This window comes from Crassostrea angulata, chromosome 5, assembly GCF_025612915.1.
Source record: "Crassostrea angulata isolate pt1a10 chromosome 5, ASM2561291v2, whole genome shotgun sequence".
Classification (NCBI taxonomy): domain Eukaryota; kingdom Metazoa; phylum Mollusca; class Bivalvia; order Ostreida; family Ostreidae; genus Magallana; species Magallana angulata.
This window is the reverse complement of record NC_069115.1, coordinates 41,436,756-41,450,895: the sequence shown is the minus strand read 5'-3', so window position 1 is coordinate 41,450,895 and position 14,140 is coordinate 41,436,756. Positions and strand designations below refer to the sequence as shown.

The 14,140-nt window shown below is 32.3% G+C and overlaps 1 protein-coding gene across 1 annotated transcript; it reads left to right on the top strand.

Annotated features, from left to right (window-relative positions):
• Nucleotides 1–474: 474 nt before the first annotated feature.
• LOC128184878 (uncharacterized) lies at nt 475–3,751 on the top strand. The gene is made up of 3 exons (XM_052854510.1): nt 475–1,260; nt 1,662–1,790; nt 3,329–3,751. Exons 1-3 carry the CDS (start codon nt 531–533, stop codon nt 3,736–3,738), a joined length of 1,269 nt encoding a protein of 422 aa, XP_052710470.1. The 5' UTR covers nt 475–530; the 3' UTR covers nt 3,739–3,751.
• Nucleotides 3,752–14,140: the final 10,389 nt, after the last annotated feature.

Genomic DNA, 14,140 nt, shown 5'->3' with positions numbered 1-14,140 from the left:
AATCCAGATACCAACATTCTAAAAGTGATGTCTCTCATCAATGGCCAGTTTAGGCACGAAGCATCGGGGGGGGGGGGGGGGGGGGCGGGGGGGGGGGGGGCAGGGGATGGGCTGCCCACCGCACTTTTAATTATAATTTCACAATGTCTTTTTATTTATATCCCACTTATGTTATTAAATTGTGGCGGGGTTGGGGGCATTGTAAGATGTTAAAATTGTTTGACATACTTTGAAAAATCGTTATCACTAGTGGCAACATTTCACTAGGTTGTTTTAGAGTGAGTATGTTTTGAAAGATAAAATGTATTTCGAGATGAAAAGGAAAAGCTTTCTTGAGGACAACAATTATTAATTGTATCCAATGAAGCAGTTTTTGGTGTTTATCTCTGCATAACAATGGACGTGATACTTCAAATATTGTCCCAAATCTTACGAAATTTACACGCCAGACAAATGTGGGTCGGGCTGTTTTACTATAAATACATAACTCATTCAGTAGTGTAAAACAGTTTATTCTACAGTTCGAAAAAATGAGGGTGGTTTGTATTTTAGCGATATTGGTAAGTTTATCTGATGCAGAACCAATCTCATCGTTCCTTACTGATGGAGAAAACAAGACTTCAACATTATTGGAGAGCAAAGACCAGGAATGGAACGATTTGAACATCCTACGACAAATGATTAACCAAGAGACTGTCATCCGCCTCGCTTTGGTAAAGAATGTCCATGCACTGGTTAATGACGTTACCCTTATAAAGAAAAGTCTAGCTGCAAGTGAAGCAAGATTTACCGGACAACAGCAGACGATTGATGCATTAAAGATTCAGGTGGACTCTCTTCAACAGGAAAATAACGAACTAAAGAACAGTAGCAGGATAAATGAGGCCAGAATCATGGAGCTCGAAACTAAATTACAATCAGTTAAGGAGAACTTTAGTACTCTGCGCGACGAATTAAACGTCATCCAGAAGGATTCAGACGAGAAAAGGCGAGAAATGTTTAACAAAACTCATAGTATCCTTGATGATATCAAAATAGAGGTACGCTACCTCTCGGTCACGCTGTTAGATTTCAAGGAAAGCACGGAGACTGAAAATGAATCGAGGGATAAAAAATACGAAGAACTTGAACGGTATTTTAACAATTCATTTGAAGAATTAAAAGCGGAAATCGTTCAAACCGAACTTAATCTCACTAATAACAAAGTGCTCATTCAAAATCTAGATGATTCTCAATCGGAAATTAGAGGAACCTTCACAGGTATTTACATGTGTTGTTTATCGCAAGAAAAAAGAAATGTGCTTGCTTTGATTAAAAAAAACCCCGAAGAGTCGCTGTAAATGGTTTTTAGTTATTTGTTTCCATGGTAGCAGAGCACATGTTTGATAAGAATTCCATCTTAAACAGAAGTAGGCAGGAACGATATTTTATTTGTTAAATTTGGTTTTTCCTAGTATACAAACCTGTGGGCAGACATTTAAAAAATTTCGAACACTGGTTTATCTATACAATAACACAGTTTTTTAAAGTTTTATGTACAATATTTGGTTAATTTATCATTATTCTTTAGGAAAATGTATTATTTGTCATATATAACCATTTTGTATCGTTTATATATTTGTATGAATTGGTTTTAGAAAATGTTTAATTCATTTTTTCAGAAATCTTGAATAGAACAGTCACTAAGCTTAAAACACAGTTAAAAATGTCGGAGTATGAGCAGCTTAAACTATCGTCTGCTGTGGCCTCTTTGGAAGTTGCCAACATGAACTTGTCCAGATTGAACTGCGGTAAGATGAACTTTACATTTTTATTTCAACTAAATGACCTAGTATGTATTAAAAGTATGTGTTGTTAGAAAACATAAACCAATTAAAATGGAATTCTGCAAAAGGATACTTCGAAATCATTGATATTATTTATGTTGATAAAACGTAAACCTTTAAGAGGTCTTAACTTCCACAAATTTAATTTCGTATTAATATTTTATCAAAAGAATATCTTGTAACATGTATTATTGTAAATATATAAATGGTCTATTAAAAAAACCCTTGTAGGTGACGTGGGGTTAAAGGGTGTTAAAACACATTTTTTCTCAGCGCGAGCAGTTTTTAAAAAAGTACTACCATGCACAGTGAATGGCAGTTTGTTGTTGTATTTCTGTCTCCCAAAATAGAACCAAATGAACGCTTTCTACAAAGACATCGCAAATTTATCGACGTTTACAGCATTAAAAGTCTGTCACTCTTTTTACAAATCTTAATTTCACATGTTTGTTAACGTTCCATGTTCATAAAACATAGCTTGATATAGAATTATTGAAATAATTCAATTGTGTCGTAGGGAACGTAAATAACTTTATTTTTCCCAATGTTATTTTTTTTTGCTCTTTCACACTTGCAAACAGTTAATTTTGCCCTGTTCTGAATTAACGCAGACACAGATGTGATAAAAGAGAGATAATTGGAAATATGTAAATTCGAGCTTTCTTAAATTCGCCTAGTAACAAAAGGGGCTTAAACAATATTTGGACGAATTTGTCCCTATTAATTGTAATTATTCGACTGACAAGTGCGTGCTTATAAGTTATAATAGCTTGCATTCAATATTAGTTTTAAACTGCAGTACTAGCGTCCTTTATACCAGCATAAATGACAACACCGACGAGAGTAAAGTTATCTTTCACATACATGTTTATAACATGTTACTACTACCAGTCATATGCAATGCTCTATAACTGCAAACATTACTTAAATATCTAAAATTAATTCTTCATCGGTATATTCCGTCTTATTAGACAAATTCTCTTAACCATGTATATATTAAATATATTTCTATGTACATGTAGCTAAACAACTTGTACACGTATGAGTAATATTGACCCCTCGAAAGGCGTGCATGTTTTCAATTGATTTATTTTTATTTTAATGGAATATTGAAAATAATAATTTCTCCAAAGAAAGTACTTTCTCTTTGTTTAAATGAAACTGATGGGTTATCGCATGCCCTTTCACATGCACACACACATTAATAATTTGTTTCCAATTTTTGTCAGGGCCTTTTTTCTACAGTTCTTAATGTTCTATGCTATGTTCTATTCCGTAATGCATTCATTCATAAAAATCAAAGTGTTCTTATTAGAATGCTTAAAATAAAATATGTAGAATACATAGTTGTTATTGTTTAATCAATTCTATATTCAAATATGTTTCTCTTAATTATTTTAGACATATCTACTCATTAAAAGCACAGAACCATGTGATAAACTTTATGTCTTTTAAGCAGTATATACACTTTAAACTACAATTAGTTATTTTTCCAATTGTAGATAGGAGTAGCCACCATGCGTTTACAGCGGGTATATCATCAAGTAATTCTGATTGGACAGGAGACACCCTAGTGTTCCCCACAGTAATCTACAGTGAAGGAACAGGCTACAATCCCAGTACTGGTATCTTTACAGCGCCAACAGCGGGGACATATGTGTTCTATATCTCTGTTCAGTCTGCCCTTCAAAAATACATCTGGGTAGACATAGTTTTGAATGGATCCACTAAAGTCAGGGCTCTAGCTTGGTACGACAGTGGGAGTAGCATTAGAATTCACCAGACCGGAACCAACCTGGTTATCTTACATCTACAGACCGGGGACAGAGTGTGGGTCAGACGGAATGGTGGCACCGGGTACCATAGTGGTACCTATTGCATGACAACTTTTTCTGGATTTAAGCTTCACTAGTTAAAACATTTTGATCGAGAACATTAATATTTGCGTAATTTTTTACAGATATTTTACAAAAATAAATTGGTTCTAAGACTTACACTTGGGTTCATTTTTTATTCTGATTTGACACATGTCAATTTTCAAGATAAAAATGTCCGTATGTATATACGAGGGTTTTGCCAAAAGTTCGTCTTTTTAAATGGATTTATATATACATATTGTATATTTAAATCTTTGTAATAAAATTACATATCAAACTAAAGTGGTTTTTAACTGTTTTCCATAGAAAAAAACCCTTAAATTTTATGGGTCGCGGAAAGTAGGCACGGTTCAGCGTAAAAATTGTACAAAGTTTGTAATTGAGTTTTTATTTATGAATAGTTATAGTTTTTAAAAAACATTTCAAAACGTCGTTATCTTCTATTGTGATGTAGTCTATATGGTGTACGTCATTTACATACGTAATTTGACGCTATTTTGAAACTAGCAGATAGAGGACTTTTAAAAGATATTCCGGCAAGAACATGTCTTTAAAAACAGCTGAAAAAGCGACGTTTACTAACCGCACGGAACAGCGCGCCGTTATAAAATTGTGTCGACTGAGGCAAATCACCGATAGAAACAAAATAAACGGTGGGGGAAACAGGAAAAACAGACATAGTTCGAGTTTACTTATCCTCAAGTGGTACAAGGGATATTTTGATGGAGTATGCGATTGTACCCTCTGACCAAACGGTGAATGCGGCATATAACTCTAAGGTAACACAGGACTACGACGTTATAGAAATGTCGTTATAATTCAACGTCAGACTGGGCCGTGCGGCCTGTGTAGGCAATGAATATATAATAACTTCAATACAAAAACGTACATTGCTCTTAGTTTATACATATACATTATAATTCTCTGTTTTAATATGCTATAATATTTTCCTGATAATTGTGCCGTTATTTTGAATAAAATTACATGCGTCCACGAACTTTTTAGACATCCCGCGTACATGTATGTATAAGACGGTATTTCTGTTTTTATTTTGATTTTGATTTGCTTTTTAAATACCAATCTTTAAGGAAAACAGTGATATTTAAAATAAATAAATGTAACGTAAAAACCAAACTGCAATCAAGTTAACAACATTATTCAGTTTAAGTTTTCCTGCTGTTTCATCCATTATTTCAGGTTAAGCAAGTACAGTAAACATGCATCTCTAATACTTATAAATTAAGTAAAGACATTTTTCCAATAAACTATGAAATGCCTGCACCAGAGTAACTGCTTACATCTTTGATATTTCAAGACTTGTAAAATGATTTCCGTAAACTTTTATTGAATTATACATTATAAGTAAATATTATGAAATTAATTAAACACCTACTTTCATTTTTGATAAACTAGCTCGAAATAGCAAAAATAAGAATGTTGGACATGCCTTTGCGGATGCAAACCAGTAGGAATTTGTATCAAAATATATACTTCCAATGAAATGATTAATAGATAAAGTACGAGTTTTTGTGAATGTTGCAGAATAACCCCCGAGGTCGAGAAATGTTGTTTTGAAATATAAAAGCCGAGGATTTTATATTTCAAACATTTAGAGACCAAGGAAGTTATCCTACAACATTCACGAAAACAACATCTTTATTTCTTTTCTACTAACAGCCCTAAACGATCTAGGTTATTTTGACGGCTGTTTCGTAACCCCAACGGTTTTGTTAGTAATCTTTACATGTGTATCGATCAAAGGAATCACATGCAGACAATACACTTTTTTTTGGGATTTTTAATAATCTTTGCCTATCTATAAAATGTCTTTGAATCATATTTCTAATATTTCAAGGGCAATTTATTACGATTATTACAACTACACGTTATATATTTTATTAAAAAAAAACCGCTGTGAAAATATGCTAGGGAGGTCCTAGGAACAGCCGCATTGATCTCTTAAACATAAACATTTGAGGCAATACGCATCGTTTTGACTGGAAGTAACACGTGAAATTGACATGGTTTTTAAACTTTTTACGGTTTGAAGTTTAACTTTCATGATCAGTGCGAGACAAATAGGCATTTCTGATCTGATAATTTACTGATGACATTCGTGGTATATTGGAGAATAATGTCCGCGGCATCTCTTTCATCTCGGCAATAACTGTAGTAGAATATGAAATAATTACGTGAAGAATGAATATATTTAGCGGGGATTTATTTAGAGTATAATACATAAAAATAAAAATTTGACAAATTTTGAAAAAATGAAATTGAACCAATTCGTTTCTTGAATGCGCGATTTAAGTTTTGATGGAAAGAGCTTTGCAGAACTTAAATTACGTTAAAACCTCTGTTACAACTGGTCATACTTGCTTCTAGGGATGGTCTACGTGCGGAATTTTATGAAAATCTTGCAAGACGGAAGGAAATCTTACGATTTTGCAAGGACGTACGCTTCCCGTAAGCACGCTGTTGGCTGCTGGACATGCAACAATCACCACGGTTTCCTTACAAGATCTGAAAAATAAGATGCAGTTGCGCTTCACTCAATGAACCCGAAGGATAACCGTACGCTTTGACTTGCAGAAATATCGTAAGGAGATCTCACTTGTTCGCTTGCTTTACGCGTACGTTGACTGCAAGAAATCTAATCCCCAAAAATTAAATTCCCTTCTTGACAATTACTAGCTATAAATAACAGACAGCTTAATGATCTTACTTATAATGTTCAGTTTTCAAACACAATTAAACTGTAATACTTATATTATCTATGTTGCCAAACGTTCACAAGAACACTTCTTGTCCACTCGTCCTATCGCTATAGGGTACCACTTATCTCAACCATCGACATCTAGATACGGACGTCTGCGCTGATGGTTCAATAAAGACATTCACAGGCCACCCTCATCACTATTTCTGGGGCTGTAGTCCTAGAACTGGTTATGGTGTGGCGTGGTAGTGAAACAAAATCCTATAGGATCAAATCGTGTGTTACATCATGCTCATCGACCACTGTCCAATGCTACAAAGTCAACACTTATAAATCAACTGTATCAATACGCACAGTTTATAAATCAATGTCGGCAGCAATTATAAGCAACATTATTATATTATTAAAGTATATACCATCTTATATATATATATATATGTCCACGCACTGGTTAATGACGTCACCAGTTTGAAAAGAATAGAGAACTTGAAAACAATAGCAAAATGAGCGAGTCTAGAATAACGGATCTGGAAACGAAATTACAAACAGTGAACAATTAAACGACATCCAGAGAGATTCAGACGAAAAAAAGGCGGGAAATGTTTAATAAGACGAACAGTGTTCTCGATGATATCAAAATTGAAGTACGATATCTCTCGGTAACGCTGTTAGATTTCAAAGAAAGTGTAAAGACTGAAAATGAATCGAGAGATAGAAAATACGAAGAACTTGAACGGTACTTTAACAATTCATTTCAAGAATTGAAAAGGAAAATCCTTCAAAACAAACTCAACTTCACTCAAAACAAAGTACTCATTCAAAGTCTAGATGACTCTCAAACGGAAATTAGAGGAACTTTCACAGGTAATTACATGTGCACTCTATTGCAAAAAAAAAATCAGTAATGTGCTTGCATTGTTTTAAAAAAAAAGAACGAAGGGTCGCTGTAAATGGTTGAAATTGTGTCCATGATGCCACGGCTCTTTCATTTGGAAGCAGAATACAAGTAGGCAGGACGTATAGAACAACAAGCAAAGTAACAAATTTCAAATCCGACATTTATTGATACACTGTATGCTTCGGTTGTTGCCTATACAAACCTAGAGACCGACTTTTTAAAATCACCTGTCCAATTAAAAAATTGTGAAAATAGGTTTTAAATACAAAACTAAAGGTCATTTATTGTAAAATCTGGGGGAATAAGCCGTTGCAAATGCCCACGACCCTCTCAGACGTCTTATAAGAAGTAATAAACGTACGAGTTAACTGGGCATTTAAACGGTGGACAGAATTGTCCAAATGAAAATGCGAGAAAGGGGCAATCGACATTTGAAAGGCGTAAATGCGCTTAAATTTTGTAGTATTTACATATACTTAAAACTGGCAAATTTAGAATAACAATTACAAATACTCATTTGAAGAGTTAAAATACAAAAATGTTGATTACTTTCTAACAGTATTTAATTTACTAATTTACCTCAGTCATCGTATACAACCCCTAACGCATGGGAGTCGACAAAGAGTATGGGGGAGTCGATTTCCCGCTTCGGAGACAGAAAGAATTTAGTTAACTCCTTTTGTAGGTATTCAAAACAAGTATTTTAAAAAAAAATATACAGTGGCGTCGGAAGCAAATAGAAAGTGGGGGGAGGGCTAGACTTATAAAAAATCTTGACAAGCAAAAAAAGGTCTTTGCTAGCTATATATAAATTTGCAAAAAAATCGGGGAGTGGCAAAGTCCCCCTTAGCCCCCCCCCCTCCCGGTTGATATATACCACACGGAAGACAGCGATCGTCAAACCAGTAACGTATAACAAGGGGGCTTGTTATAGGTCACTGGTCAAACTTAGTGTTGGTCATTGGTCCTAGTGGTCTTTGTGTCTTTTGGTAGAACTACTATGCGTTTTCGTTCACAACAAAACAGGCATTTGTAATGTGATTTCCCTGCCGATACAATTGGAAGTGAAATACATGCCTAGCTAATCAATGAATTTTCTTTAGGTGCATACTGTACATTTGACTTAGCCTGTATTCTGCATTTTGTGCACAATTACATGCTTTTGTCCAGAGTATGTCCTTGTTGTGTTAACAAGACTCTCAAGGATTAAAAGATGGAACGTTTTATCTTGCAAATTAATTGTTTCTTGCATGCACAACAACGTTAACCATTTGTTTACAATATGAAATCGTGCAATCTCAAAGAGAATAACATACATTTTATATTTTATTAAAGTAGTAGAAAACGCATATCAAATAATTTCAAGTTATTTTAAGCAATTTTTTATTATTAAGAAAAGAAAAGGAAAATTACATTTTAACAATGTACATTATTAAGTAAAAAAAGAAAATTACATTCTAACAATGTAAACAAAAAGAAAAAAAACACCCTACAACGCATACGATTCGAACACCCACTTTAACAGTTACATTTGTTTAAAGAACTCATCGCTTACCACTACACCACCGATTCGCTTGTTTAGATGCTATGATATAGCTGATTCTATTGTTATCAGTTTTACGCAAACGACTGGACTTAGTCATTTAAAGACCAATTTAAAAAATTAAAAGAAAAAAACTTACTTTTTACCATAGAGTGGGTTTTCATACCATTTTTTTGGAATTTGAAAAAGATAGACGTTAATTTGTGTTAACAATATTCGTTCTTTAAAAAAATGGTACGATGACCCATTCTATGAAAAAATATAATTTGAACATCCGATTTCTATATCATTTTGTTGCCAAATTAGCATATAACTATTTTGTTGTCTTAATATCAATTCAGGGATGGGGTAATGGTAATTTGTAATGGTAATTGAGTGTAATTAATTACAAATTTTGATGTAATTGAAAGTAATGTGTAATTGGCCTCATTTTCAATTACATGTAATGGTAATTTAATTAATTACTTTCAAAAAAGGCATGTAATTCCAATTACTTTTCAATTACTTTCAATTACACACTGGTGTACATATAAATATGAACTTGTCCACTACCCATTGTTCCCCACACTAATTGTTAATTAATTTAATTAATTTGGGAAGAGTAGTTAAAAAGCATTGAACTCTTCTTATTCTATATATCATACTAAATATTTTTCAGAATGAAATTTTTCAGTGATTCAATATTTAATCATAAGTTTCCCAAATTTAATTAAGTACATGACTGTATTTGATGATTTGTTTGATCTCTTTTTTCTTAAAAAGTACTTATTTTCCTTCTTATTAGAATAATTAGTGTGTCAATTATCATTGAATCAGTTAAACAAAAATAACTGTTTAATTTACAAACAAAATCAGTGTTATCTAAATTATATAAACTATCAAGTTATGATTTGTAATTGATAGCCTAAAATACATAAAGCTAAAATGTATGGCTTCAAATGGGTTTTAAGTCTTAGATGCCAAACGTGTCCACAGGGTGTGTTCCCTTATTGCAAACATTTGATAATTAGTTAGAGAACAACAGGTGTGAATCGTGTTTTGATAACAATTAAAGTCTGCCCTCTACCCGAGATTAACCTGTACTTTGGCATTGTATTTTTAAAGAAAAAAAAGTGTATAAAAATGCCAAGGAGAAAGTTTTCATTTAATAGCTTTGCATGCAGGAAATACTTTAGTTGACATGATAGGTGTAGGTTAGGGGATATGACTTTCAAATGTTTATTGAATATTAAGGTGGTATGGGACACCTCCATATTGTGACTACCGGTACCTGGGTTTTGAAGTAAACAATAAAACCAAATTTATGTTTTTTCTTTCCAAAAATTGTTACTTATCAAAGTAGTTAGCAAATTCTCAAACAGTGAAAATATTTTGATTATGGCGAAATTTTATTCACATTTTTGACATACCTCCTTAAATGTTTATGTGTTGTAGATAAATCATAGTTTTATTAAATTTTTATGAACTTCAAAAAAATGTAATTTGTAATTTAATTAATTACATCTGCAAAGTAATTGTAATTTAATTAATTACTTTTGAAAACCCTTGTAATGGTAATGGTAATTTAATTGAAGAATTTAGGCAAGTAATTGTAATTTAATTAATTACTTTCCATTGTAATTGACCCCATCCCTGTATCAATTAAATGTGAATTAAGTTACTTTTTGTGGGTTATGGCAGCACTGAATGTATATGATCACATATGTTTAATAAATGTAACGAAAGTGAAATTTGCTAGAAATAAAATATTATTTTTTTAATGAACCTATGGCTATGTGGTTTTTTGCCTCGGCTTATTCCCCCAGATTCTTTTGAAAATGGGTGGATAAGGCGTGTACAATGCCCATACACGGTCGGACAAGCTACTGAAAAATTAAAATATCAATAAATCTTATATTTAAAAAAAAAATCGTTTAAAACAATATATATTTAACAAATCATTGATTTTAAACCTATAAATATGTTCAATACTTGGAATATATTGACTCAAACAGGCATGTACGTATCAAAACCTGCAAATAATGTCAATTTTAGAACTTTAAGGCATTTTTTTATATAATAGTCTAATTAAGGTCTAATGGAAAACAAACCGATTTCAATCAACAAAAACGTAGAGAGATGACCCACTATACATTAAAAATATTATTTTGTATCCCAACAATTGAACGTTTTTAAAAAATAATACAAGTCCGTAAATTCGTAACCAAAGTGACACATAATATTTAAAGATCCCACTTTGTTGTGTCTGAAATGGCCCAGTGGTTAGAGTTTCTGACATAAGCTAACCTTATATATCTAGGGTTTTTATGGGTTTGGTTCGAAAATTTTATCCGGGATTGGGGGGGGGGGGGGTGTGAATATTTAATTGAAGGAGGGTCGAAGCCTATTAAAGGTACATTTAATAAGTGACCTAAATAAGTTTGAATTCCCCATCCCTTAGAGATCCGCGATCGATTGCATGCGTTATCTCATTTGGATATTTTTCCCAATACATTCTTTATTGTTACAACTGGCGTAAAAAGAATGTATTTTAAAAAAATACAATGCTTGATTTTAAAAATATATAAACATCACAAATCCAAAAACTTCGAATTTAGAATTGAACACAAGAAACAGAATACTTTACAAATGATTGTGCATGAATTTAAAATCGATATCTGTTGTGATCAAATTGACATTAAGAATGTACTTGCAAACTACTGTCAAGTTGTAATTTAAATTTGAATTTATTGGGTAGGTGTAAATACAAAATATAATGATTACAACATGACACTTCGGTATAGAACAGTAAAAACAAACAATGGCACTAAAAAGGGCTTTGGCGTTGACGTTGACTCCATTTGAATATAACACTAGTATTTAAAAACGACATTTGAATCTAGTAATTAATACGGGCATATTCTTACATAACTTTATACATTACTTTGATGTCCAATAGAAGTGTCCCAGGCAATCATACTCATTTTTAGCAGTTTCTAAAAGTAGAAACAGTAGCTGCTTTTTGTCACCGTTCTCGGAAAAGTGATCTCTGTTTCTATTGAATTATCACCATAAGACACTAAAAGCCATTTAGTGAGATGATTCATGTGTATTGCACCTATTATAAGGAGCCCCTACCATTCCCGTCTCTGGAAGCGGATAAAAAATTATAGAAAAAATTCCTAAATTGCCCTCCCCCACGCATTATGATTTTGTAAACTGGAGAAATTTTTTTTCCTATTTTTCTTCCTTTTGCTTGTCCTGATTTCGGAATAGTCTGTCCTATTTCCTTTAAAAAACGATGCTATACTTACACAACTTTATTCAGCATAGAATGGCGGCGATGCAGAGATTGGAGTTAAAGTTATCAGATATTTAGTTTAATGTAAGCGCAAAATGTGGTAAATCAAAAATTCTGAATTTACATGCGAGTCGCTGTCTTATGTGAATTTGTAAGGTTAGTCTGTTGATGTGACAGTGTTTTGTTTGGTTGTCAGACATTCGGTGTAGCTAATAAAACAGATACTAAGATAGCCGCTTTATTTATCGAAATTTTACATCTGTCTTCTGTGTTTTTCTTCTAAAAATATGAAATACGTAGTCATTTAGTTAAGGTTTGTCTATTAATGCATCTACTATAAAATAATGGGAACAACAATAAAACATACTGTAAAAAATATACAGCCCAACAAGTGATGTAGACGAGGCAGATAAAGACACCTTTTACGAACAGCTGCAGAGAAAAATAGATACGAGTTTGTCGTAAGTTCTTTGGTAAACTGAAACCCAGAAATTTATAACAATTAGCTCATAATTACATGACGTTCAATACAACCATGTACTGTTCTCATATTTTTCCTTTCTCTATCTTACCTTTATATTATGTTTTATGACAATTCAAAACTATTTCTACTATTTTGAGAACCCTGTAAGTTATAAAAAAACTTCTGCATATAATTTATAAAATAAAATATTTGCTAACCATCACGTAATGGAACTGTGAACAGGCCATTTTTGAAACACACATTTACAACTGCATGTTCTTTTAATATTTGTTGTCGTCAGTGTGACAGGAAATATAATTTGGATACTTTGATGTTCATTGTTTCAATCATTGTCATGTTTTAAAATAGTGCAAAGAAAATTTCATAATTTGGTCTCTCTTCTCATAATTTGTAAAGAAAATTCAGAAGAAAGGTGGTACTTGTAATCTTTTAACAAAAAATATATGGACTTGCAAGAGTTGATAATAGAAAAAGTATCATATCTGTTGTATCTTAGTATTTTCAGGAGTGTTTACAAATAAATGTAAATTTTCTAGGAGAAATATTTGAGACACGCTTTCCTATATTTTATTTATTCCTTCATATTCTCTTTACACTATACATTTTTGTTATGTATGGCATGCATTTTCATTGTCGTTCTCTGATAATAAAATGTATGTTTTTTAACAGTGTATGATCCTCTTTTTATATCTGGAGGAGGTTAATTATCATATTTTTGAGAGTATGAGAACCGCACGAGGTTTGAAATAAATTATCTTTACATCACAAAGTATACTGCTTTATAAAAATGTACATTAGAAGATTATAAAATTGTTTACGTATTTTGTAGCAGAGGGTTTATGAACCTTAGTCTTTTTAATGTAGTATGAATCTAAAAATATTTAGAGATTGCTATTAACAGCATACTCTTATCATGAATAAATGCATACATGCCGGTATTTTTTGTAATCGGTTTATCCTGGATAGAAGTGGTAACTTATGGGAATAGACGTTTAAAACATTACGAACATGCAAAATGAAATCTTATCTTTGTAACATTTTATCAATTTCCGCATTTCAAATGATTTTTTCTAGACAATTAATAATCACATTGAAACCTCTTTGTAGGGTATTTTTCAAGATCATTGATAAACATAGGAATTTTAAAAAGAAAAAGTGATAACATAGTTATAAAACCACCGATCATATTAGATCTTAACTGATTTCAACATTCGTATTTTTGATTAAAAAAATGTTCCATGAATACCATAGGAAATGGCTTTTACCAGGTTTTAGCTCTCTAAACATTATCGAAAACCTGTTAAAAATTCACAAGCACGCAAAATAACTTATCTTATTCTGTAGTAAGTAATTGAAGAAAGATCAATAAATGATCCATGTTAAACAATATATCTTTTCCTGCGTTTTTATAGCAATCGAACTTGTATATCTTACAATGTTGAGCTCATTACTTTTTTTTACAATGCCTTTTTCATACCACTCGTTTAAAAAGTTTTTGAAGGTCGAGAGGTAGGCA

Coding starts and splice junctions, on each gene's coding strand:
- LOC128184878 (XM_052854510.1), top strand. CDS start 531: ATGAGGGTGGTTTGTATTTTAGCGATATTGGTAAGTTTATCTGATGCA. Junction 1,261..1,661: donor AATTAGAGGAACCTTCACAG/GTATTTACATGT, acceptor TCATTTTTTCAG/AAATCTTGAATAGAACAGTC. Junction 1,791..3,328: donor CTTGTCCAGATTGAACTGCG/GTAAGATGAACT, acceptor TTCCAATTGTAG/ATAGGAGTAGCCACCATGCG.